Raw genomic sequence first — 23,208 nt, 5'->3', positions numbered from 1 at the left:
CTCTGTCTCTCTTTTTCTGCCTGTCTCTCCTCAGTCCCTCCTGTTGTCAGTGCATATCAAGCGTGAGGGCGAGTCTCCGGTTGTCTCTCCACTATCCTCTGATGATGCTCATCACTCTGACAGATACCAGGTGAGACAGTGAGCCTCTGTCACAGAGAAACACACAACACACACACACACACACACACACACACACCCACACACTATCAGAGGCCTAGAGAGTGACATTCACACTCTATGGCAGCAAGACATCTGTCCAAAAATGCCCACAGACAATGGCATACAAACATACTGATATGTGCACAGTAAATCACCTCTTAAAAGAAAAGACCAAACAAGGAATTTCTCCAGGGTAATCTTGAAGATTACATTCTGTATATATTGTAAAGACAGTTTTTTAATGATAAAGAAATATCTAGGGATGAACAAAAGCATTTGTGGCGATGGTTGCGCTGGGTATGTCCATTTATAATATCCTCCATCTTATCGCTGGTTGGATCTGACTTCTGGATGTATTCATACATCTCCCACACACCATCCCACATCTACTCGACCAATCTCCAGCTGCAGATTGACTCAGGCTGTAATGTGTGCCCTGTTCTGATATGTAATCATCCATAGTTTAACCCCAGGCTAATCTGCACTGCCCCCGAGCCCCGGATATCATCTCTCTGCTCCAGTGTCCTTGACATGTTTGTTTTCTGCTTTTTTCCTCCCCTGGAGGTCTGTCTCTACATGTGATAGTCTCTCTCTCTCTCTCTCTCTCTCTCTCTCTCTCTCTCTCTCTCTGACTTTGACTCAAAGCTGTGGGTAGGATTTCTTGATAGCTCCAAACAACTATTTTTAATTGTCTATGTGTAAGACGTATAGTTTTATCAGTACAAAATGCTTAACTCACGGAAAGCAACACAACAGTTAAGTGAGCTGTAAAACATAAGGTAAAAGGATTAAGTAGGATTTGTCATTATGACTGACTTAATGGTGTTTTTTTTTTTTTCTGCACTGAAAATGCATGATCATGATCTTTTGTAAAATTATCCATAAGTTATTCTATACCGAGTCATTGATATAGACTATCATTGTGAGGAAGTTTAGGGGTAAATGGACAGGAGCTCCTTTAAGAGGCACAGATAGACTGGATGTGATACTCAAGCAACACTGAGTTTGAATCAGTGCCTACTCAGCCCAGGTTGGATGTGCTGAAGTCAGCAAAACCTTAATCAACTAAATGATGATGACCAGACTGTTTAAGCAAGACACTATACATAAAACAGTGTAATTGCAAAGTAATAATAAAAAGAAGTGGTATCATCTCGGTTCCAATGAATAAAAATCAGTAGCTTTCACTTGAGGTGCATTTACAGTGTCAATCAAATTAAGAATTTTAAGTATTAGATGTCACAGGACATTAAGGAAATTCTGTTAATTTTTCACAAAAGTGTATGGATAATACAATATACTTGCTGAAAAGCCTTTCGTTTAAGATTAATAATTTAAAGTCAAAGTCTGTAGCGTTATCTCTGCTGTAGGGTCTGTGAAGGTTTTTGTGTTGCTGCGCCCTAGTGGTAAGCGCATGAATTACATTCATTTTACGTCTTTTGAACTTTCACGTTAGCGTTCGGGTCACATGACCGGTAACAACATGGCGTCTGTGGCGCGCTGAGCTATATTGAAGGCGATATTTTCAATCCTGCAGCATCCTGCTTAAATCGTCATTAGAGCCATTCGTCCGCTCCTCGACAGACAATCATATGGGTTGAGCGATTAACTCGAACAAATGAGTTTTGAAACTTTCGGCGTGTGTATACAACACTGACAGAGCCTCTAATAATGGAAGAGGAGGTAGAGACCACTGGCAAAAGAGAAGTAGGTTTTGTTTACAATCAGACTACAGGCTGTTGCATGCACTGCAGAATCCAATGCAATCCAATATTCTGCACTGATTAAAATGCCAACAAATGTATGAAAGTGAAACGTCAACAACTAACGCATTTTTTGTGTGTTTCCTTTTTTTCCTGCTTACAGACGTTTTTACGAGTGCGAGCAAACAGGCAAACACGATTGAATGGTATGTATCATTTCACTAACGTTAAAGAGAGTGCCACTAAGCTTTTGAAGGACACAGGTTGAGGAATTGTGTTTTATCATGGGCATCCACAGACTTAACCTTCACTTTTTGTTTACATACCCGTTGCCAGATACGTAATTAGCCCCTCCAAATTTGTATTTTCTGTACAAGGTTTTAAATTGATATTGATATCAAGAAAATATGAACAATGTTATTATATTTCCTGTTCATTGTGGGTATTTTGTGGTGTAACTGTTATTGAAAGCTTAATATAAGTTTCAGTGAGAAGGCCAAAATAAGTTAGTTGTTATGTATTTGCTTTATTAGCCTGAGTATCATATGAAAAGTGAATATCATCCACCTGAACAGTCAGCTGTTTATTATTTGTTCTATGAATAATTACTCTGCCAATGCACTTATATTTCTCAGATGGCTAGTTAAGCACTCTCAACTAAGCCTGTATTATAGCCCTCTGATATTATTCACTAAGAAAACATTCCCACACTAGTAAATTGGAAGTTATTATGTGGTAAACGTCTTATATCAGCATTATAAACAGATTTGGTCATACTCTGACCTCTGTCCTAACCAGAGGTGACTGCTTATTCCAATAAGTCCCTTTCCAGACATCCCATGAGTCAAAGCATTGTTTCTATGGAAACCCTTCAGGGTAATTGGCTGCGTTTAATTTTGGATTTATTTGGCAGTACAGACTGCAGTAAGCTGTGAGGCCTAGTCTTAATCAGAATGATAGGTTCCGTGGGTAAGGTAACCCTGGGAAACCCAGTCAGTCTGACCCGAAGTGCCCTGGCTTTGGACTCTATAACCTCATTTTAGGACAGGGAAATTGCAATAGATTGAGAAAGATATAGCCATACTGGCCTCAGGTCAGTAATATCTTTCTTTTACATAGACTCCTGGGACTGATTTGAGGTTGGACTCTTCTGATATGAGGCCTGGGTTTGGCAAATAAAGGTTAACTGGCTGCTGCCACTGTGAATGTGCCCCACGCTCATTGGCGCCATTGTGGCCTTGCCCACGGCATCCCGGCCGCGTCTCCATACCCTGTTTGAGGAAGACGCTTCTCCCAGTGAATCTCTTCATGGGAAACTTTCTATGTTGTCCAACTCCGGGTGTCACCGATAGTCATTGAGCTGTTTAGTTAAAGGGAAGAATCTCTAATGAATCTAAATGTAATTACAGTAATTGCAGATGAGAGTCTGTGGAAGCTCTCACCATTCTTTGACACCCCCCCCCCCCCCCACCCTGTCTTCTGCCTCCTTGACTGTAGCCCCTGTGCGAGCAGAGGATCTCTTTAACCCCTGACTTCTTGATATGTCAACAGTCGGTGACCTCTGCTGGCACAGGGGCTACAGCAAGGACAGCGTCAAAAGCCCCCCCATCCAAGGGCCCAACGGCGTGGCCCTTGCCCCCTGCTGTCTGCGGCATGGTAAGACACCCCTCCCTTCCCCCTGCTTTTTCCTCCTCTCGGTGGAGATCTCCTCCGTTAAAGCGGCCGGCGCTGTGAAGCCAAAAGGGAGTTGTCTTTGTTTAAACCCAAGCCCTTATTAATGTAGATCACCTCTCATCTGAGACGCCGCCGATTTCAGAGGGAGGACCGCGTGGAAAAACTCCTGCCGTGCCCAATTAATCTGCCTCTTTTCTCCCTCCGTTTAATCACGCCCCTCTCCATTACCGTCACTGTGCCCGCAAAGACATCGAGTCTATCTCTCTCTCTCTCTCTCTCTCTCTCTCTCCCCCTCTCTCTCTCTCTCTCTCTCCCTGAAGTTATGGCACATTCCTCCTCCTCCTCCTCCTCCTCCTCTCCCCAAGTCCCCCTTGGCCCCATCTCGCAATCACAGCCACCTAAAAATTAATGTCCCCACACGCCATTTGCAGTTAAGAAAAAGCGACAGAGACTTACGGCGCAATAGGCGCTGTTCTGCTGTGTTAAATTTCTAATTACGTGTGTGTGTGTGTGTGTGTGTGTGTGTGAGTGGCGGGGGGTGGGAGAGAGGGAAGGGTCAGACTGGAAGGTGGGGCTAAGGCCATGCGGCGTTTTTGCAGAGGGGAGACCTGGGAGGAACTGGTGTCTTTTGGGAAGGGTTTTACTCGTCAGTCTCTCTGTCAGATCTGTGGGTGGTGTCGTTGCTGATCTCGCTCTGCGTCTCCCTCGTCACCGCCAAGGACTTTTTCACTCTTCGGCCAGTCAGTCGTGTTGGTCCCAGTGCTTGGTGGCACTCTGTTGCTTTTTATGAACCCGTGGGCAAATGAAGTTGTGTCCACCCTGTCGAGCAGTGTTATTTCTAGTAAGGTTTTTGTGACACGCTTCCAATGTCAGATATGATAGCGCAAATGCTGCTGTTGTGTTTTCTTTGTCTTTGTAAAGAGAGAGATTTCTTGCCGCAGGGATCAGTCGCTATTTAAGCCCCCTAAGGAAAGACTTAGATATATATAGACAGAATTCATCTGTGTGTCACATTGAATAACACGGGAAGGTTTCACTGGGACAGTCTACATATTTGTGCTAAGATTACTGTTTTCTCATTAGCTTGACTAATGGAGTCATCTCTCACTTAAACTTGATCTGATTCAACGACAGCCTATTAAAATAACTTTGAAAAGGAACTGAGCATTTTAAGTTGTGCAGGTTGATCGTCACTGTTAACGTGCAACCGTACATGCCCATGATAAAATCACAATTCAAGGGGAATGTTAAGACAAGTTGTGTATTTAGAATTTGTTCGTTTTGAAAGAATATTTTATTTACTTTATTCACTTCTTCACTTCTCTTGTGTGTGTGTGTGCGTGCGTGCGTGTGTGTGTGTGTGTGTGTGTGTGTGTGTCACAGCCCGGATCGGGAAGATGAAGCGTCGAAAGGCGGAAGACGGTCAGGTATGTCCACTGTGCAGCACCCCGCTGACAGGGACAGAGGAGGAAATGAATAGGCATGTGGAACTGTGTCTTTTCAAGGTAGCCTCATATACTTATGCCCTATGGCCTCCAACCTCCTCCTCTATTACACCCTCTGTCTGCTCCTTCCCCTGGACAACCACAGCAGACCCACCCCCCCCCTCAGAGATCCATCTCTCCTGGAGGACAGATTGTGGATCTTCTAATGACTAGCTTAAAAAAAAAAAACTCTGAAGCTTCAGTTACCTTGAAATGTCAGAGGCCAGAACTCAAAAGTTATCCGGAGCAGAGCGCACGTCATAGTGTCCAGGGGAAGGAATGGTGAATTTTTCTCCCTTAGGAATCACCTACTTCCTTCTTTTCCTTTTCTTATCCGTAGAGATATGGCAAATAGGGCTTTCTGAACCACTGGAAGCACTTGAGATAGCCGATTGGTTTCTAGTTAATAACCGGGGCTGAATAACTGTAGCATGTTTCTGATTGGCTGCTTCTTACAACAGTTCCCTGAAGTGGTTCAGGATGCAGCTCTGTCCTGATTTAGAGAGTTTTTCCTCCTCATCTTTCTAATTCAGTAGTTTTAGTGACACTAATACTCTTTTGGTGATTGGGTTTGGTGTTTGCTGCATGATTTTTTTTTTTTTTTTTTTTTACTGAGGTGAAATTTCGTGATGATACGTTACACGTCGAGTTCCTTTAGCGTCTGTGTTTAAGAGTTTCTGCCCATTGGAAGTGAGCCGGTGTCGTTGGGCGTACACTAAGCAGTTTCTCCCTCACAGAGGGAAGGAGCGTGCGGAACAGAAGACGACTCGGCAGACATGGAAGGAGAAAACGGAACGCGCTTCGAGGAGTACGAGTGGTGCGGACAGAAGAGAGTCCGCGCTACCTCTCTGCTGGAAGGCGGTTTCAGAGGTAAGGCGTCTTCACAAAACAAACAACAAAAAAAAAGACGAACCCCCCTGCCAAAAGGCTCGACAGCCAGGCTCCTGGTTTTCATTGAACAGAAACAGAAACGGTGTTCCCTGGGAAAACGCAGAGAAACTCTTTTGATTCTCAATCCAAAAAAGTCACTGCATCTTTTTCCCCCTCCGTACTAAACGGTCGCCAGTGGCCACTCTTTGAGTATGTGAATTCTCTGGTTGTGACACCATAGACCGACTGAGTGAATGTGTGTACCTTTCACATTTTGAGCTCGCCCTGTGTCCCAGGGGGCTAATGTTCCTGCGTTTGGAGCCTGGGTGCTTGGGCGTGAGCCCGTGCGTTATCTGTAGTCTGAAGGCGCCGGCTCGGGTCCAGACAGGGGTCAGTCCTGCCCAACCCTGCTCAGCCCTTTAAGGAGCCAAAGGAAAACACATTTAGCTGGGCAATTGACCCACTGCACTTAGCGGAGAGGTGTGGGGATGGAAAAAATGGGCCGGTGACCCCTGGGCACCCATCAGTCCAGCAATGCAATTATAGCCCAGAACCTAACTCTGTTCACATGGGACAACAGGCTATTCACACTCACCCACGCTCACACACAGAGAGAGAGAGGGAGAAGAGCATTCAACATTAGCTCACATCTGCTTGCACTCGTATTATTAGAAAGTTTTGAGCAAATTCAATCTTGTTGTAAAAATAATGCATTTTTGAAGAGCAATGAGAATTGCAGGTGGTTATTGCCTAATTTGTGAGGTTTGTCCATATATTTTTTTTTTTTGTACTTTATATTTTCTTTGGAAGGATGTTTATCTTGGTGTAGTTCTGTCCATTAATGACTCTCATACACCCACCCAAATTGCTTTCCTTCTTTTGTCTTTTGAAATGACTTGATCTGAGTTCCACTCCGATTGTGCTAAGACCTAGCAGTGCACCCCCCCTCCCCCCCCCCCCCCCGAGGAGTCTCTTGTAAAATTCTGTTTTCCTAATGGCGGATAGAAGGGGCTTCGATCCGAGAGCGAAAAGCGAATTACAAAGCTTAGATGGAAAAAAAAAAAGGCTGAGCGTTTTCGAGGCCTTTTTTTTTCCCTTTCTTTCTAAGAACCCAGCCAGACAGAGAAACGCCCCAGATCAATTCTGAATGTTGAACGAAGCCGCGTCTGCACTAAGGACGGCCGGCCCTTCATCTAATAAGCAGAGGAGGCCTCCTGCAAGTTGTGATGTGACGGAGATAGAGTCAGACCCAGCAAGAGGTGGCAGACTGGCCCGGGGGCCACTTGAAAGGCCCCCCAAAAAGCTCAGAAGGTGGATTTGGCTTGAAAGCTTCACTGAAGTCCTGAAGTCCTCAAGCGTTCAATCAGCTTGCAATGCGGAATCCTTCCAACCCCAAGAGGAGGAGAGAGAGGGAAGATACCGGTGGAGGGGGGGGTGTAGAGGAGCTTGTGGAAGGGAGGGGAGATGGGGGGGGGGCTTCAATGGGATAAGAGGCCTATCCTTTCTGAAGCACCTCCTCGTCTCTCCCTTTGAGGAGCGGGAAGAAAGCCGAGAGGAAACACTTTAAACCGCACAAAAAGAGGAGGAGACGGGGTGGGGGGGCTAGAGCAAAGAAAGAGAGAAGGAGAGCGAGAAGAAATCGAAGAGGATCAGGGGTTTTTTTTGGAGGGGGGGGGGGGGGGGGGGGGGGGGGGTGTAGATGCGAGATGCCTCCTCTGTGCACGGTTTAGGTTTTGCTGTCGTACTGGTGAAGAGGGAGCGATGGCAGACAGAGAGAGAGTGAAAGAGAAAAAAAAAAAAAAGAAAGAAAGAGGAGATTTAGACCAGTGGCGATAGCAGGAGCAACAGAGCGCAAACAGCCATCTTTGTAAACAGTCTTTTAAAAGATGTCTTAGCTTCCCCCCCCTCACCCCCCACCCTCCCCTCCCTTCCACCATCGCAACCAGCCCCTCCCAGAGATCTACATGCTAAATGCCATCCCGATTAGGTGAACTTTGACCCGCGCCGCAAACTGGAGAGGACTGATAGCTACCATGGCAACCAGCTGCTTTGAGGTCCAGGCCAGACGATGTTTCACGTCGTTTCGTCTTGTATCTTTTTTTTGTCCCTCTCTCATTCACAGAGACCCAAAGCTGTCAACCTGACCGCTCTGGCATATGTAGATTAGAGTCTCATATTCATGCGGGTTTGACATAACAGATGGAGAGCACGTGTAGTATGCATGTTAAGGTTACTGTTTAAGTGTGAGGAGGGGGGGGTGGGCTCCTTTATGCTAAGCAGAACTTTTATAGAAGTGGTTGCATTGTAGGCCCAGACAGCTTTAAGTATCAGTTCACAATCCCTGTGTTTATGAAGCATATTAATTCTTCACATGGACGTTACTGCCTTGTGTGTATATCACAGCATTCTCTTTCTACGTACTCTTACGTGCATAAATATGTCCTGTGTGTGTGTGTCTGTGTGTCTGTGTTTGTGTGTGTTTGGGAGAGACACGCAGAGGTATTGGTCGTGTCTGCTTTGGCAGGGTTGGGTGTGCGTATGCGTGTGTATGTGGGAGAGACACGCAGAGGTACTGGTCGTGTCTGCTTTGGCAGGGTTAGGTGTGCGTATGCGTGTGTATGTGGGAGAGACACACAGAGGTGTTGGTCATGTCTGCTTTGGCAGGGTTGGGTTAGGTGTGTGCGTGCGGTCGCGTGCGTGCGGTGGCGTGCGTCCCTGAGGGGTAGCTCACGGCGAGTGTCCGTGCGGCGGCGTGCGTAATGTGACTGAAGGGCAGTTAGAGTGGCACTGACCTTTTCAGCGTACATTAGATTGCCTGCCAAGACTGCTTAACGCCGCCTTCAGCTCTCCCGCATGCAAACCCTTCATCACCTCGGCTCTCAGCTACCTGCTTAAACATGTGAGAAGAGAGAGTCAAGGTGTGTCTCTCTGTGTGTGTGTGTGTGTGTGTCTACATCAGTGTGCTTGCTCAGTTCATATGGATCCATGTTTATTTTAAACATATCTCAGTCTAAATACAAGAGCCTTTATCGCTAACCCTTGGGCCATAAGTTCCCTTGTTGAGATCTTTTAGATCTCTCTCTCTCTTTCTCTGTCCCTCTCTCTCTCTCTCTGTCTCTCTCTCTCTCTCTCTCTCTCTCTCTCTCTCTCTCACTCTCTCTGTCTCTCTCTCTCTCTCTCTCTCTTCCTTTCTGTCTGTAGCCCTGGAAGCAAACCCCCTTTCTGAATCAATGCTATACATCTGCTTCTCTCCTCTGGCTCTAGCCGTACATTAGTTACTACCCACGGGATCCATAGCCTGATCAATTGATTGGATTAGCAATGATCTTTCGGGCCTTACGGCCTGCCACATCCTCCTTGGGCCCGCCTGCTCTTAGCGGTCAGGACAATCTATTTATTTGTGTTCGTTCCCTCCTTCTTGTCTCCACCTCTTTCTGGGAAAATTAATGAAACGTTGCGTTTTGTTTATCACTTCTTTTTCAGCCAGACCGGCTAGGCCAAGCGGCCGCGTTTTCAGCCGCGCTCTGATATCTCAAGCAGGATTTTCAGGCTTGATTTGAGAGACGAGGAGGAAGTGTCTGTCTTGTGTTTGACAGATGGTTATTGACAGATGAGTCGTCCATACAGAGCCCAGATTTTGTATGTTGTTTGTTGTACAGTTCCAAGAGACATTTGTAGTACGGTTAGCATTTCATCCCACCCCCCCCATCCCCAATTCAGTATGGGGGCTGATTTATTCGGCCTAGGCATTGTTCACATATGCCACCACAGCCACTGGGACCAAATAAAACTTAAAAGGTGCCTTTTATTTGATCACTAAAAACCATCGGCGCATTGTAAAAAAAAAAAAAAAAAAAAAGTCCTGGCGTTTGTGACGCGTTTTATCCCTTCTCTGGCTGTGTCAATCCCTTTATGGAGAGAGGAGAGAGAGAGAAAGGGAGAGATGCTCTCACCTCCCACCTGCCCTCCTTTGGTCCTCCGTTCCGCTGGAGGTGTCTCAGACATCTCCCTCAGCTCTGGAGGTAGCTGTGTTGTCTAATCCTTTCCCTTCGGCGCACGCTAAGTGTGAAAGCTCCCAGCCGAATGAGAGGAGACACGGGTTCCCTTTTCCCGTTCCTCACTCTTCATCTCTGAGACCGTCTCCTCGACGCTTACAGCCACCGCTAAGGTGACACCACTCAATCAGTGCACCCCCCCGCCCCTCCCTCCCTCCGTAAAGGCAGCCCCCCCGTCTTCTCAATCCACCCTCAGAAAGCCCCTCTCTCTCTCTCAGCCTTCGTGCTGCCGCTTGGAGACGCAGCTTTTCCTAACCGCAGCTGAAGGGCCCAGTGTGCGGGTTGGCTGGAGTTTGTCTGTGCGCTCATCAGTGGGTTTATAGAGGTGCCACTCAAGACGGACGCGCTCCAGCGGTCAGGGAGGAGCGTGTGACAGGCACCTGACACAACACCCATTCGCTCTGGCTCTGACGCCTCCACCTGGACCCTGCGTACCGATACCCTCCACCCCCCAACCCCCCCCCCCCCCCCCCGGCCAGACCCCTGCCTTGCCCTGTCAGCCTCAATCACACTCACAGACACTCAGGACCCCCACAGCTTAATTGCTCCTATCCTAACCTGTGAGGGCAGACTGCTGGGGCCTTTTGTTGATGGGGAAAATTCGCTAGTCTTTTGTGTATGCTGCTGCTTGTAGATGGTCGAAGAGGAAGAAATGGGAAAACGAATGAGAAATGTCACGCGTTAAACATGCCTATTCCCTCTAGGAACAGGCTTCGCCACGTGCAGCACGAAGGAGAGCCACGACAGCGACGCCGATCTCGACGTGGACGGAGACGACACCCTGGAGTACGGGAAAGCACAGTATCCTTTTCTCCCCCCCCGTCCGACGCCCCAAACCGCTCTGGGCTTTCGCCGACCTCCGCGTTACGGCACGGCGAATGGCGCGAGACCGTATCGGACCGGAACGATGTTACCGGCCGGATATGACTTGCACTTACTTTATACGGTTGATAACTCTGTGTGAAGAGTGTCTGTTAAATTAATAAACGCACTCTGTAGATGGTGGAGTCCTTTAACTCGACGCTCTCAGGTATACAGAGGCAGACATCATCCCCTGCTCCGGAGAGGACCAAGGAGAAGCCAAAGAGCGTGAGGCGCTACGCGGGGCAGTTTTGAAGTAAGCGGTCGTGCTTTCTTATAAATAATGTTTTTTTAAGACAGCTTCTTTTATCCACCGTAATCACCGCAGTGGGATTAGAGTAGCGTGTATGTGAAAACTTGTTTTTCTGACCGTCTTTTAATCCCCCCCCCCCCTTCGTGTTCTTTAGCGGTGGCATGCCGTCCAACAGAATAACGCCCGAGTTCTCCAAGTGGGCCAGCGATGGTGAGTATATGCTTTGACCAAGTAAAAAACAAAACAGACAAAGTTAAGATAAGTTAAAATGGCCTCTGAAGCTTTACGTGACTTAAGGGAGTGTGTTTTGTACACAGTGTTTGATTTGTGGTTCGGACACAGCGCCACATGAATTTGGTCCTTTCAGAACTGAGATTGTGTTAAACAGTTGATGAAAAGAGAAACGCTTTTCTAACTGTCTCTGTTTCTTTCTGGTTCAGAAATGCCCTCCACCAGTAACGGTGAGAGCAGCAAGCAAGAACCCAGCTCTGCATCTACATCCTCCACACCCAGGACCTGTAAAAACAGCGAGATCGAAAAGTAAGTGACCTGTCGTACACACACACACACACACACACACACTTCCTATTTTCTGTCCCTCCTCTCGCACACTCTCCTGCACTTCCTTCTCTCTCTCTCTCTCTCTCTCTCTCTCTCTCTCTCTGTCTCTCTCTCTCTCTCTCTCTCTCTCTCTCTCTCCTCGTACACAAACACACGCACATAGACACACACACACACACACACAGCTGCCCTCAGAGCAAGTGCGTTTCCTCTGTTCTGGCCGTGGCTTCTATATTGGAGTGAGATGAGTTTGTGTAGGAGCTGCAGGATCATAAATGATGCATTCGGTGTGGTCATCTCTCTGGAGCACGTTTGATCACAGGGAGGGGCTTGGCGTATTGATCCCAGGCAGCTGAGCCTTCTCCGGGCCAGACAGAGAGCACAGCAAGGGAATATTAATACATCTCCACACTCGGCACCACACGAGCAACACAACTGTACCTCACACGGAGCTCTAAACTGCAGAACTAATGCATTACCTCCTCGTCACGGCTGGGGATAAACGGCAGCCTTTTCCCAGCGTTTGGAGCCATGTCGTCGCTGTGTGTGTGTGTGTGTGTGTGTGTTCGTGTGTGTACGCTGACAAGCTTAATTCTTTGTCGTATGAGTGTGAACAATAGAGATGTAAGTTCTGATCTGTGGTTTCACAGAAAAAAAAAAAAGTGGTAGAGTGAGGGAGGAAGAGTGAAGTGGATGAGTTCCAGTACTCTGCCTCAAGGGAGAGAGAGAGAGAGAGGGGGAGAGAGAGAGGGCATGATGCAGGCAGCCGCCCCCACCCCACACACACACACACACACACACACACACACAGAGCAGATAAATTTGACTAACCTGAGCATGTAAAAGGCCAAACCCTCTAATTCCCTCATCTCCATGCCCTCATCCATATTCCCCGACAAGTGCTCCGGCAAAACAATTTCCCCCCCGTGCACGCATGCCCTGCCCAGCCCAGCTGAATGGGTAATTGGGGTCAGAACTCAGCTCCCTAGAAGAAGATGGGGCCTTCACACTGATTGCTTACTTCTGCCTGGCTGCCATATAATGGTCTGCCATTCAGGCTCTGCCATCTCCACTCAGACCTGGGTCACTGGCTGTGCGGCACAGCCACTGCAACCCAGCCTGACCTCCATTTTGGCTCTTCTCATTCTCCCCGAATCACCAGCCTTTTGCTTGGTTAAGGCAGCGGCCATTTATGACTGTTTAGGAGTCAGAACAATCGAATGTCATTTTTTGCAACTTGGGTTTTAGTTAAATGAAGTCTGTTGTTTTTGCCTTTTTTCACTCACTAGATGTGTAATGTTTAATGCTGCAAACTGAAACGCTCTTGAGCTTAGCTTCTATCGGAAGAAACAGGAAAAACTTAAAACAAGGCTTCTGTGGTCTGAAATTGCACAAGAACCCCAAGTGTTTTTAAACTTGCTCTCATCCTTAAATACACACACACACACGCACACACACACGCACACACTCCTGCCTCCCTCTCTCCCTCAGTGAGAGCTCTTCTCTGGGGAGTGCTGGCTGATGTAGATGAATCAATGGTCAGTGAGTGGCTGGCCATCTCTGTGGCCCGTATGAAATATCAGCAGGGATAACTGGTGAAGAAGCACAGCAGACTCACTGCAATTGATTTCCCCCATCAGCACATTGTGAGCACCTTCCTCTACACTCCTGCATGTGACTAAGTGTGTGTGTGTGTGTGTGTGTGCGCGCGTGTGTGTGCGTATGTGTGTGTGTGTGTGTGTTTGAACAAGTGCGAGCCTCAGAGGAAATGACATGCTATAGCACATTTTCCTTGGCACTGTCAGTTTGCCAGGGAAGATGGAAGTGTGTTTGCTGTGTAAAAAAAAAAAAAAAAAAAAGTGTTTAGGGTGTGTTTGTGCATGCTTGTTTGGGAAAACAGATGCAAGAGCTCATGTTTGATTCATGTGACTTAGTATGGACAATAGACGTATTAATCAAAATACTGCATGTACGTTTGTTTGTTTGTGTGTGTGTGTGTGTGTGTGTGTGTGTGTGTGTGTGTATATGTGTGTGTGTGTGTGTGTGTGTGTGTGTGTGTGTGTGTGTGTGTGTGTGTGTGTGTGTGTGTATGTGTATGTATGTGTGTGTGTGTGTGTGTGTGTGTGTGTGTGTGTGTGTGTAGGTTAAAGTGGACAGAACAGTGTTCCTAAGTGGTGCTGCAGAAGCGTGACAGCTTAGATTGATTCATTGCTTTTCCCCATAGAGACCATCTCGCTTTCTCTCTGTGCCACACACACACACACACACACACACACACACACACACACACACAGAGACAAACCGTTTAGAATAGCTGTGGCGTTGGGCTCGGGGCATTAAGTGTTTTAGCCCAGCCGCACATGAATCACTCCAGCTGTTCCTTGTCATAGAGAGAGAAGTAAGCAATGAGCAAGAACCCTCCCTCAATCCGCTTTATTAGCTTAGCGCTTAGCTCCAGACGTGACACACACTCGTTTATTTAATATCTCCAGCAATATTTCCCTCAGTCTGCAGCCATTCCACCTCAGCTCTCCTCCTGAAGCGATCCATCTCTCCCCGACGGAGGAGCCGCTCCTCCGAGGAGCGCTTGCCTCCACGCTCTGATTTGATCACATATCACAGGTTGTTACGCGATATTGTGTTATGAAGGGGCGGGGGAGATAAATCTCTATGATGATATCATTAATCAAATCCACAGAGGTCAGATTCGGAAGGGAGAGCCCCCCCTCCTCCCTCTCCATTTTAACTGTTTCCCTACCAGTGTTGTATGCTTATAATGTAGCCATACTAAGCTGATTTTCGTCGTAGTTTTGATTTGAAGGGGGGGGGGGGGGATAAACCTCAACTCCATCTAACTTTATTTCCCTTTTTATAATTATTTACGGATGAAACTTAAAAGGAGGTTCTCGGCACAATACATCATTTTGTCAATTTAGCATAGGGTGGGTTTAAGACTGGTGAATGATTTGTTTTTAAATTTCATCCTTATAAGAGCTGTTTCCAGATTCCCGAACGGAGGCATATGCGTACGGCCTCACAACCGTTCCATTTCCAATTTCCTGAAGAGAAGGGCCTTAATCGGAGTGCTGTTTTTTAAAGAGGCCAGATAAGGAGCTGAATGATTCCTCCGCAGGTTCCTGAAAACAATTCCCCCTCTCTGCGTTTGCAAAGCACATGCATTTCAATCTGCAATGAAAATGCGATTTGTCTCCTTTACTTACAGTGATTCATTGTGGAGGGGTGTAGTCGGGGTGCTCGCGTGGATGTGTATGTGTGTGTGAGAGAGAGAGAGAGAGAGAGAGAGAGAGAGCATGTGTGTGTGTGTGTGTGTGTGCACTTGCATATGTTTTGATGTTGTGGAGTTAAAGTGAAAATCAGTGTGTGTGTGTGTGTGTTTGTGTGTGTTGAACGGCGTGGGCGGGGGCCGCAGTGAAATTTCTCTGATGAATTCTCGGCGCTCTCTCAGGCCCAGACGGTTAACGATGTCCGCGCACAGGGGTCGTCTCTGGCCACGCTCATTCCCCGCAAGATAGACGAGGCCTCCAGGCCCCACCCATGCGATTGCCGCCAAATTTCATGCTCAACTTGAAACAGTGCCGCAGATTTCCACGTCACTCCGCAAATAATTGAATCTGTCCTCAAAGCGATAGCAGTGTTATTTTGGTCTAGTCACAGGGCGTCCAATTCTAGTCTCCAGCTTATGGTCCGGCTCTGGCTAAGACGGATCGCTGTTTGGACAGCGTCATTACTACCACTGCAAAAGGTCACGTTTTTACTACACTTCCAAACTGGTCCTTCTCTTTATTTTATTTATTTATTTTTTTTCTTCTTCCAAATGCTGATTGCCAGTTTACAGGCCGATGTCTCTGCGAGTACGTCATAGAGTTTGTCTGCCCACATACCACGGTGGAAACGTGATGAGGTATTGCTTTAAGTGCGTTAAGTGACGGTTTGCTTGTGCTGCACATCCTCTGGACCTGTTCTCTGTAAGCAGCTCATCAAATGCTTGATTATTTGGAGTCCTCAGTTTCAGAGTGAGCTCATCCTGTCTCCGCATTAAGCATGTAGCCTGTGCCCGCGTAGTAAAGCACAGCCCTGACTCTCCACATGAAGACAGATTAAAACCCCTTTTTATTACCCGGGGGAATTAAATAACTTTTAGAATGTGGTTTTCAATAAATCACCGCATAATGAATATTCATGTTTAAGCGGTTGTCAGAAAGGGGTTGGACTTTATTGGGGAAAAGTTTTATACAGTTGGGGGTGGGGGGATGGGAGGGGGGCAGTCGCGACGTTCATTCGTTGGTTCGTTCGTCGGTTCGTTCGGTCGGTCGAGCGAACCACAGCGATTTATGAAGCTGTTAAAGAAAAACAGCAGGCATGCCGTGGAACAAATACTCGCCGGTCTGCTTTATAAGCAAGCACGCTAATCAAGGCTAAATGCTTTTTTACAAGCTCACTGCTAATAAGAGGAGATTTTAAAGGTTTATGGTCCCAGTGCTGATTGTAGACCAGGGAGTGGACCGTCCAATTCTCTCCTTGGCCAAGGTCCTCTCCTGCCCTGGTGACTTTGGAGACACCGATGTGCCTTTTTTTTTTCTTCTTCTTTTTTTCTTTTTCAACGTCTAGACTGGTTTGAAGATATCCGGGTCAGAAATAGGGCTTCAGTACCCAGGGTAATATCTTAAAAGGCCAAATACTTCAGAACCGCGATCGACTTGAAGATTACGTAAGAAGTTTTGTGTTTTTCCCAGTCGTTTGTCGTAGTTCATTAATCTGGTGAATTTCACAGTCAGAACTGGTTGCAAGGCCAGAGAAAGACAATTTCGTCTCGGTCGCCGCGGGTTACGGTGGCAGTTTGCCTCTAATCATCTGTTTTACAGCGTGCAGTCGGATATGGTCGGGAGTTTGTCGCAAACCAAGCTCTCAGTGTGGCTGTAGAGGAGGTGAATGAGTCGTCCCACGCCGATGGTGCTATTGTTTTTCCTTTAGATCGGCCCGATCGGAGAGCTTCAGTCCATAAACGGTACTTTCTCTCTCTCTCTCTCTCTTAACAGCCTCACCTTGATTTACATCCTTATACAACACAGTGCGTCCACCCGGTGGCCTTGGCTTTACTGAGTCAGAACGTGCGTGTGTGCTGTGCTGTGCTGTGCTGTGCTGCGTTGAGGCACATTGTAGAGTCACATGGCCCTGTAATAAATGAAGCTATTGGAAAAAGCCAGCGGAACGGCCGGCGCTAATCGGAGGGAGCGTGCCTGAGAGAACGCCGGCGCAAACGTTAAATCAATACGGTAGATCAGCGCTCCATCTGGCTGGAAAATGAGCAGATCACCATAAACATCTCACCAAGTGCCGCCTCACACAATCAATGGCCGCCATATTGATTTAGTTATTGCGACTTCATATGCTGCGGACAGTGTTAAATGTCCATTCACCAGGCCAGGAGCATTCATCAGAGGATATTTAGCAAGGCCTTGAGAGGTGGATGAGGAGGGACTTGCCAAGGATCCAAGGTCAGAGATGGGGCGGGGGGGGGGGGGGGGGAGGGGGAGGGGGTCCCTTGGAGAGTACGCTAACATAACTGTAAAACATGAAGGACTGAAACTCAACTTACTGATAAATAACACGGCCAATGCCTGAGTCATCTGTAAAACATTAAGAGGAAAAAAAAAAAACTGTGGAGCTGTTTAATGCTGTCGTTTGTATATTCGCTGCCAAACATGTCCGCGGGATATTCTCCGGGTTGTGTTGCCGTGAAACATATCGATTTAACAGAAACTCGTCTGCGTTTGTCCTTCTGCGTTTGTTACGAGCAGACTTTGAACTCAGACTTTCTTGCGCTCATCTTTGAAAGTCAGCTTGGGGTCCAGATGCCAGAGTGTGTTTGGTCGTTCGTCTTGTCTCGACGTGACAGAGGTCTAGGTTAGCTGTGTTTTTTGAGACCTGAATGTTTAGTTGTCTTGATCTTAGCTGATCCCTCTCTCTCTCTCTCGCTGTCTCTTTCTCTCTGGCTGTCTCTTTCTCTCTCTGCAGAATTACAGAGGACTCCACGGCGACCACGCTGGAAGCTTTGAAGGCTCGTATCAGAGAACTGGAGAAGCAGATTCTCAGAGGAGACAGATACAAATGTCTCATCTGCATGGTGAGGAGAACACAGCCCTTATGCTATGTGTGTGCGTGCATGTGTGTGTGTGTGTGCGCGTGTGCGCGTGTGTGTATGTATGTGCGCGTGCTCGCGTGCACACGTCCATTCTGCTGCCCAGCCATCTGCTGCCAATCCTTAAAAAAAGCGACGCCCGTTGTTCATAATTCCCCAGCAGTTGTGCCAAAAGCAGGCAGAGCCTCCGTGGTCATCTTTTTCCCCCCATCCTCCTCTTAACGGCGCTTCCAGCATGGCCTCCAAATGTCAAAACGCAGAGAAGAGATTCTGTTCTGTCGTTCTGGCTTTGTCAAACAAACGTCAGTTAATCAATGCAAGTCGTGCTTAGGTTTATGTAGTTATGAAATCCAGAGAGATAATATGAGGAAAAAAATAAATGAGAACAGTGCAGAGGTGGAAGAAGAGCCACTGAGTGTTTAAGGAGTCGAGTGATTGGCTTATAGCCATAGCCATATAAAGGAAATGATTGGCTGCACTGCCTTTGGCCCTGGCCTATGGCTGTTGAGGTTTTGGAGTGAAAGTAGTAGCTTTTTTTTTTTCCCTCCTCCCAGCCTTTAAAAAATCAGTGGAAGCCTGAGATGACAGAGCAAAGATTGTGACAATAGAAGTCTCGATTATGAATGCTATCAGTCACATGGTTTAAGTCGAGGTCCTCAGCGCGTCTGGCCCTCTCAGACGGATGTTGTCGGAAGATTCTTGTCCGTTCTTCAGTCAAGATTGTTGTCTGAGATGGTACAGACTTTTAAAGTTTTCAGTAGTGTTGTCTACTAGTTTCATAAGAATTCTTGTAGTCTCTCTTAGGGCCACTGATAAACTCTCACTGTCGTTTACTCCTGCACTGAGAACAGTGCTCTTGTCTAGTTGATACTGTCTTGTTGAACAGCTGAACGTTGCATGGATATCTACTGCCACCTGCTGCTCGGCTTCAGTATTGCAGACCAGTTCTTGTTCCTCTGATATGGACCCCATAACTGATCGCTTTTTGAAAGTCCTGGAGTCGGGGAACTGTTTCTGCTCCAAAGAGTCTGGGCTAAGATTTCTTGGTTTTCTACTCCAAATCATTTTTGGAGCCTTTTGCAGTGGAACACAAGTTAAGTAACCAGTCAAAGAATAGATTAAAGTCACACGCTGCAACAGAAACTCTTCCTGCCCCCCCCCCCTCCCTAAATAACCCCCATCACCTCCACTTGTGTTTGGGAGCATACCGTACTTCGCTGTACCCATGGTTACGCCTGTGTGTGTGTGTGTGTGTGTGTGCGCGCGTGGGCGTGTTTGTGAGTCTGCGCTGCGTAGGGGCCACATTCTTGTTCTCAGTGCCATTTTTGAATATGCCTGCAGAGGAGGCGATTGCAGACAGGGACTGAAGGCAAGAATCTGGTGGCTGAGAGGCGCGGGGGCACTGAGGCTCTGTCGCTCGGCGTGTACTGTTTGTATAGAAGCTACGTAATGAGCTGCAGCTCCGCTGGTGGCAGCAGTGGGATTAAGAGGCTGTTGCCGCACCGGAGGGTAAGGGCTCTCTGTGCTCCCCGGCCTGAACCCTGCCGTACCCCGCACCGCACATAACACCACTCACCCCACCCCCCCTCCCCGCCCCACACACCCCTTTCCTCCTCCTCTGTCTTGCCCCGTCCAGCCCTCCTCACTGCCTGCCTGTCCGCTTGGCTGCTAACTGTGCTGGTGCTGTCGGGTCCCGTCTCGTAAGGGTGTGTCGTACGTGTTAGGTGTGCGCGTGTGTGTTGTCGTGTGAAATTTGCTTATTAACCTCCTGCTCTCCTTCTCTCTCTCTCTCAGGATTCTTACACAATGCCACTTACTTCCATTCAGTGTTGGCACGTCCACTGCGAAGAATGCTGGCTTAGGACTCTGGTAAGAATCCCACACACTTCCAACGGATGTCTCGTTGCTCGGCAACGCGCCATAACACGCATCTATCACCAAACTATTCCCCAGCGTTCGCTCTCCATGTTCCTCCTCCTCTGTGCATTCCCACACTGCGGCGCTAAGAGGATCGAGGCGACCGGTCCTCTTCAGACAGCTGATTTATAGTTAAAGCTCTGTGAGCAGAACAGGTGTTCAGTCCTCGAAATGTGCGTCTCACCCTGTAGGTGAACGCGCACCTCGGCATGGTAGCTGCTTCTTTTTCAGTACAGAGCCTGATCATTGTATGCCATAATTAATGAGCTAGTTTATTAAGAGGCTGTTCCAGGATCAGTTTACAGAGCAGCGTGTGTGCGGTTGAACAATTTCTTCCATATCTCTCTCAGGATGTCCTGCAGTATTATCATACGTTGTCTCAGACTGCACAGTGTTCTGTAGCCCTGTTATATAGTGTTTTATGTTCAACCATTCACTATCAGTAGAGTTATGATTACCACTGTATGAGGGCTTGTAATCCCCCAACACTCAGTCACACACACACACACACACACACACTCTTGTACTGAACTCTGAGCAGTGTTCAGCCGACACCCCCCACCCCACCCCGTCCCCCCAGGAGTCGACTTACATTATCCACTAACACGTTCTGCTACTACACCAGGAAGCAATTAATAAGAAAATGTTTCCCAGTCTCAGCCCCTCTCCAATATGCAATATATTAAATCAGCCTCTTTTTTTTTCTTTTCTTGTCCTTTTTTTTTCATTACAAAGCACCCTGTGTATAGCAGGCTAGGAGGGGAGGGGTGTGTGCGTTCGTGCGTGTGTGTGTGTGTGTGTGTGTGTGTGGATCAGAGACCTGTACCCGCTGCCACAGAGACTAGTTACTGATACAGGCATTAAAATGTTGCCTGAAGATAGCAATAAAAGCCACGCGGCGGGGCTCCTTGCGTCTTGATCAAAGTAAATGCGTGTAATTTGGTTAGCGTCAGCGCTGTTTTATGACGCTAATGGAGCGCAGCGGCAGCTGGCGATGTGATGTTAGGAGTCTAGGCCTTTAAGTCAGGCTCATTAAAAACAGGTAACTCCTGCCTCGCAGAACAAAAGCTTCTCTCTGCACCTCCTTTTGTGCTCCTCTTGCCGCAGAACCTCGCTCCTCACAGAGCCAGGTAGGACTTTTTCAGTCCTGGGTTACTGGAAAGAGGATGGAAGGAGATGATAGTGGGTTTTTTTTTTTTTGGTTTTTTTTTTATTATTTTATTTTATTTTACGTTGTGATTTCAGTGACTAAGATGTCGGCTCAGTCTGCGGACCAGTCCAAGGCGGAGGTGAAAGAAAGGACAGGGTGGAGGGTGGAGGGTGGGGAGGTGGGACGCGGGTCAAAGCAAATCAGGCTTCAGACGTTCTGCAAACTCTCCGGAGCGATCAGACTGAAAAGGTCACATGACCTGTTAGACCGTTGGACTCGCCTGCAGTGGAAATGAGCAGAGTTCTTCCAACGCGAGAGTGATTAACTTGGAGAGTTTAGAACTCTCTTAAAAGGCCTTTTGTTCGAACCGCTCACAGAGTAGCAGACCTGCAGACTTAAAATACAATAGAACTTTTACCGTTAGACTGTAAACCATAACCTGGAATACCATCTGCTATTTGAACATCTGTCTATCGATGCGTAGTGAAGAGTGAAGAGGAAGCATTGAGAGAGAACCCAGCATGTGACAGGAGACATGTAAAACTGTCTGTCTGTCCAGTCTGTGTACCTGAGCAGGAGACACAGGCAGACCTTTCCAGAGGTACAGATCCTCTGACACGGGGGTGTGAGAGAAGAGGGGAGGAAAGATTCCTCACTAGCTGCTCTTAGACACTTGTGTTTGCTCACAGCCATGTGCTCTCTAGTCTTTCTCTCCTCTGAAGACATGAATGTCACCCCCCCCCCCCCCCCCCCTTTCTCCGTACACGTACACACACACACAGAGATACACACGCATGCGATTCATAAGGCTGCCTTGGTGTGTATGCGGTTGTGTATTCAGTGTGACTGTAACAGAGCGGTGTGAAGGTCATGTGAGGATATTAGTAGTGATCCGGGAGAAATTCCTCACTCTTTCGCTACTGTCTCTAGTTTTACATCGCTCGCGGCCCGATCCGTTTTTAGCAACAGCGCACAAACGTGTGGGTACTGCTTCCAATACGCTTTAGAACATCTAGCAGTTTGCCTCCACTGCCCTTAACCATGTCTGTGTGCCGCTACAGCGGAGAGATGAGAGAGAAAAGTCACTCCTACACGCAAGGGACTCTACTCTCCACACTGCTTTACCGCCAATGCAGACTTTGCTTAGCTGGTTGTAGTCTGCTGACTCTTCACTGGCCCCTGTGGCGATAGACGTAGCCACCACGCCGTGTGTGTGTGTGTGTGTGTGTGTGTGTGTGTTGAGCACAGGCAGAAGACCACACAGCTCACCTTACCCCTCTCCCTCCATCTCCTACCTCTCTTTATCTTTTATGGCATGGGGCTTTATTGGCATGGCTGCAATTCAAAGTGGTAGGGAGTGGGTGTACGCCAGGCCAAGCAGGGTGGGCTGCCGCCTGGCACACGGTGTCTTTGATGCCCTGTGTGCCACACAACTGGAGCCTGTTAACACCCACGCAGTCAACACACACACACACACACATATACACACATACACACAGCATTTACCTCTTCAGACTGTTCCCTATCTGTGTGTAGTCAGTGAAGATCTAGAATGTTCTGTGTTTTCATCCTCTTGAGGATGAGTTTACCTTCGTCCTGCCCCTGAACAAAGTTTCTTTTAGTCAGTCTCACCTTTTTTTTTTTTTTTTCCCCTTCTCTTCAACAGGGAAATAAGAAGCTGTGCCCACAATGCAACACCATCACGTCACCAGGAGACCTCAGGCGTGTCTACTTGTGAAGATCATAGCCATCACCTGGATTGTCATTATTCTGTTTTTTTTTTTTTTGTTTTTTTTTTTCCCTTTCAAGTTGGTCTCTCTGCAGTTTGCAATTTTCCCCCCCCCCCTCATAAGGGGCTTTCTTTTCTTTCTTTTTTTTTCTTTTTGTTGTTGTTGTTGTGTAGCCTCCAGACCAAACAAGGCAAGAATCTTTCTGAGGAGAGATTATCTGACTGACTTTTGGGGTTTGGGGGGGAGGGGTGGGGGGGGTGACGACATGTCATAACTGGTTTGAGGACAGAACCTCAGAACCTTAGGGTCCATTTTAGACTCAGTACTTCTCTGAGAATGCCTGCTTAAAAAAAAAAAAACAAAATTAAAAAAAAAAAACACTCTCTCCCCTCCTCTCGCCCACTGGCCTGTGGAACTGCTCACTGATGGTAGTTCTCAAAAGAGTTCCAGGTACTTCTACTACTGCCCTACCCAGCGCCCTCTCTCACTCTTACTGATGGCTCTACGGCTTTCTTTTTCTTTTTTTAACCCCCCCCCCCACCAGCCCTGACACACGGAGGGGTTTGCTTTCCCTCCACCCTTCCTGCTGCCCTCCACACCCCCACCCACCAACCACACCACCACCCAGCTT

General features: G+C 47.6%; 1 protein-coding gene across 3 annotated transcripts in view; it reads left to right on the top strand.

The window, feature by feature from the left end:
- Positions 1 to 22,610, top strand: part of rnf220a (ring finger protein 220a) — a 117,796-nt gene extending 95,186 nt beyond the window's left edge. Inside the window, exons 4-14 of one of the 3 annotated variants that reach the window (XM_030775450.1) lie at positions 35 to 130; positions 2,026 to 2,068; positions 4,920 to 4,963; positions 5,758 to 5,890; positions 10,650 to 10,746; positions 10,976 to 11,062; positions 11,214 to 11,269; positions 11,500 to 11,599; positions 17,657 to 17,765; positions 19,575 to 19,649; positions 22,514 to 22,610. In XM_030775450.1, coding sequence (XP_030631310.1) covers positions 35 to 130; positions 2,026 to 2,068; positions 4,920 to 4,963; positions 5,758 to 5,890; positions 10,650 to 10,746; positions 10,976 to 11,062; positions 11,214 to 11,269; positions 11,500 to 11,599; positions 17,657 to 17,765; positions 19,575 to 19,649; positions 22,514 to 22,585 — 912 coding nt within the window. In that variant the 3' untranslated portion in view covers positions 22,586 to 22,610. Of the gene's footprint in view, positions 1 to 34; positions 131 to 1,683; positions 1,867 to 2,025; positions 2,069 to 4,919; positions 5,042 to 5,757; positions 5,891 to 10,649; positions 10,747 to 10,975; positions 11,063 to 11,213; positions 11,270 to 11,499; positions 11,600 to 17,656; positions 17,766 to 19,574; positions 19,650 to 22,513 lie in introns of those variants that run through there. The other 2 variants (XM_030775449.1, XM_030775451.1) reach the window with 2 other exon arrangements.
- Positions 22,611 to 23,208: the final 598 nt, after the last annotated feature.

Source organism: Chanos chanos, chromosome 5, assembly GCF_902362185.1.
Source record: "Chanos chanos chromosome 5, fChaCha1.1, whole genome shotgun sequence".
NCBI classification, from domain to species: domain Eukaryota; kingdom Metazoa; phylum Chordata; class Actinopteri; order Gonorynchiformes; family Chanidae; genus Chanos; species Chanos chanos.
This window is presented reverse-complemented; position numbering and strand designations above follow the sequence as displayed.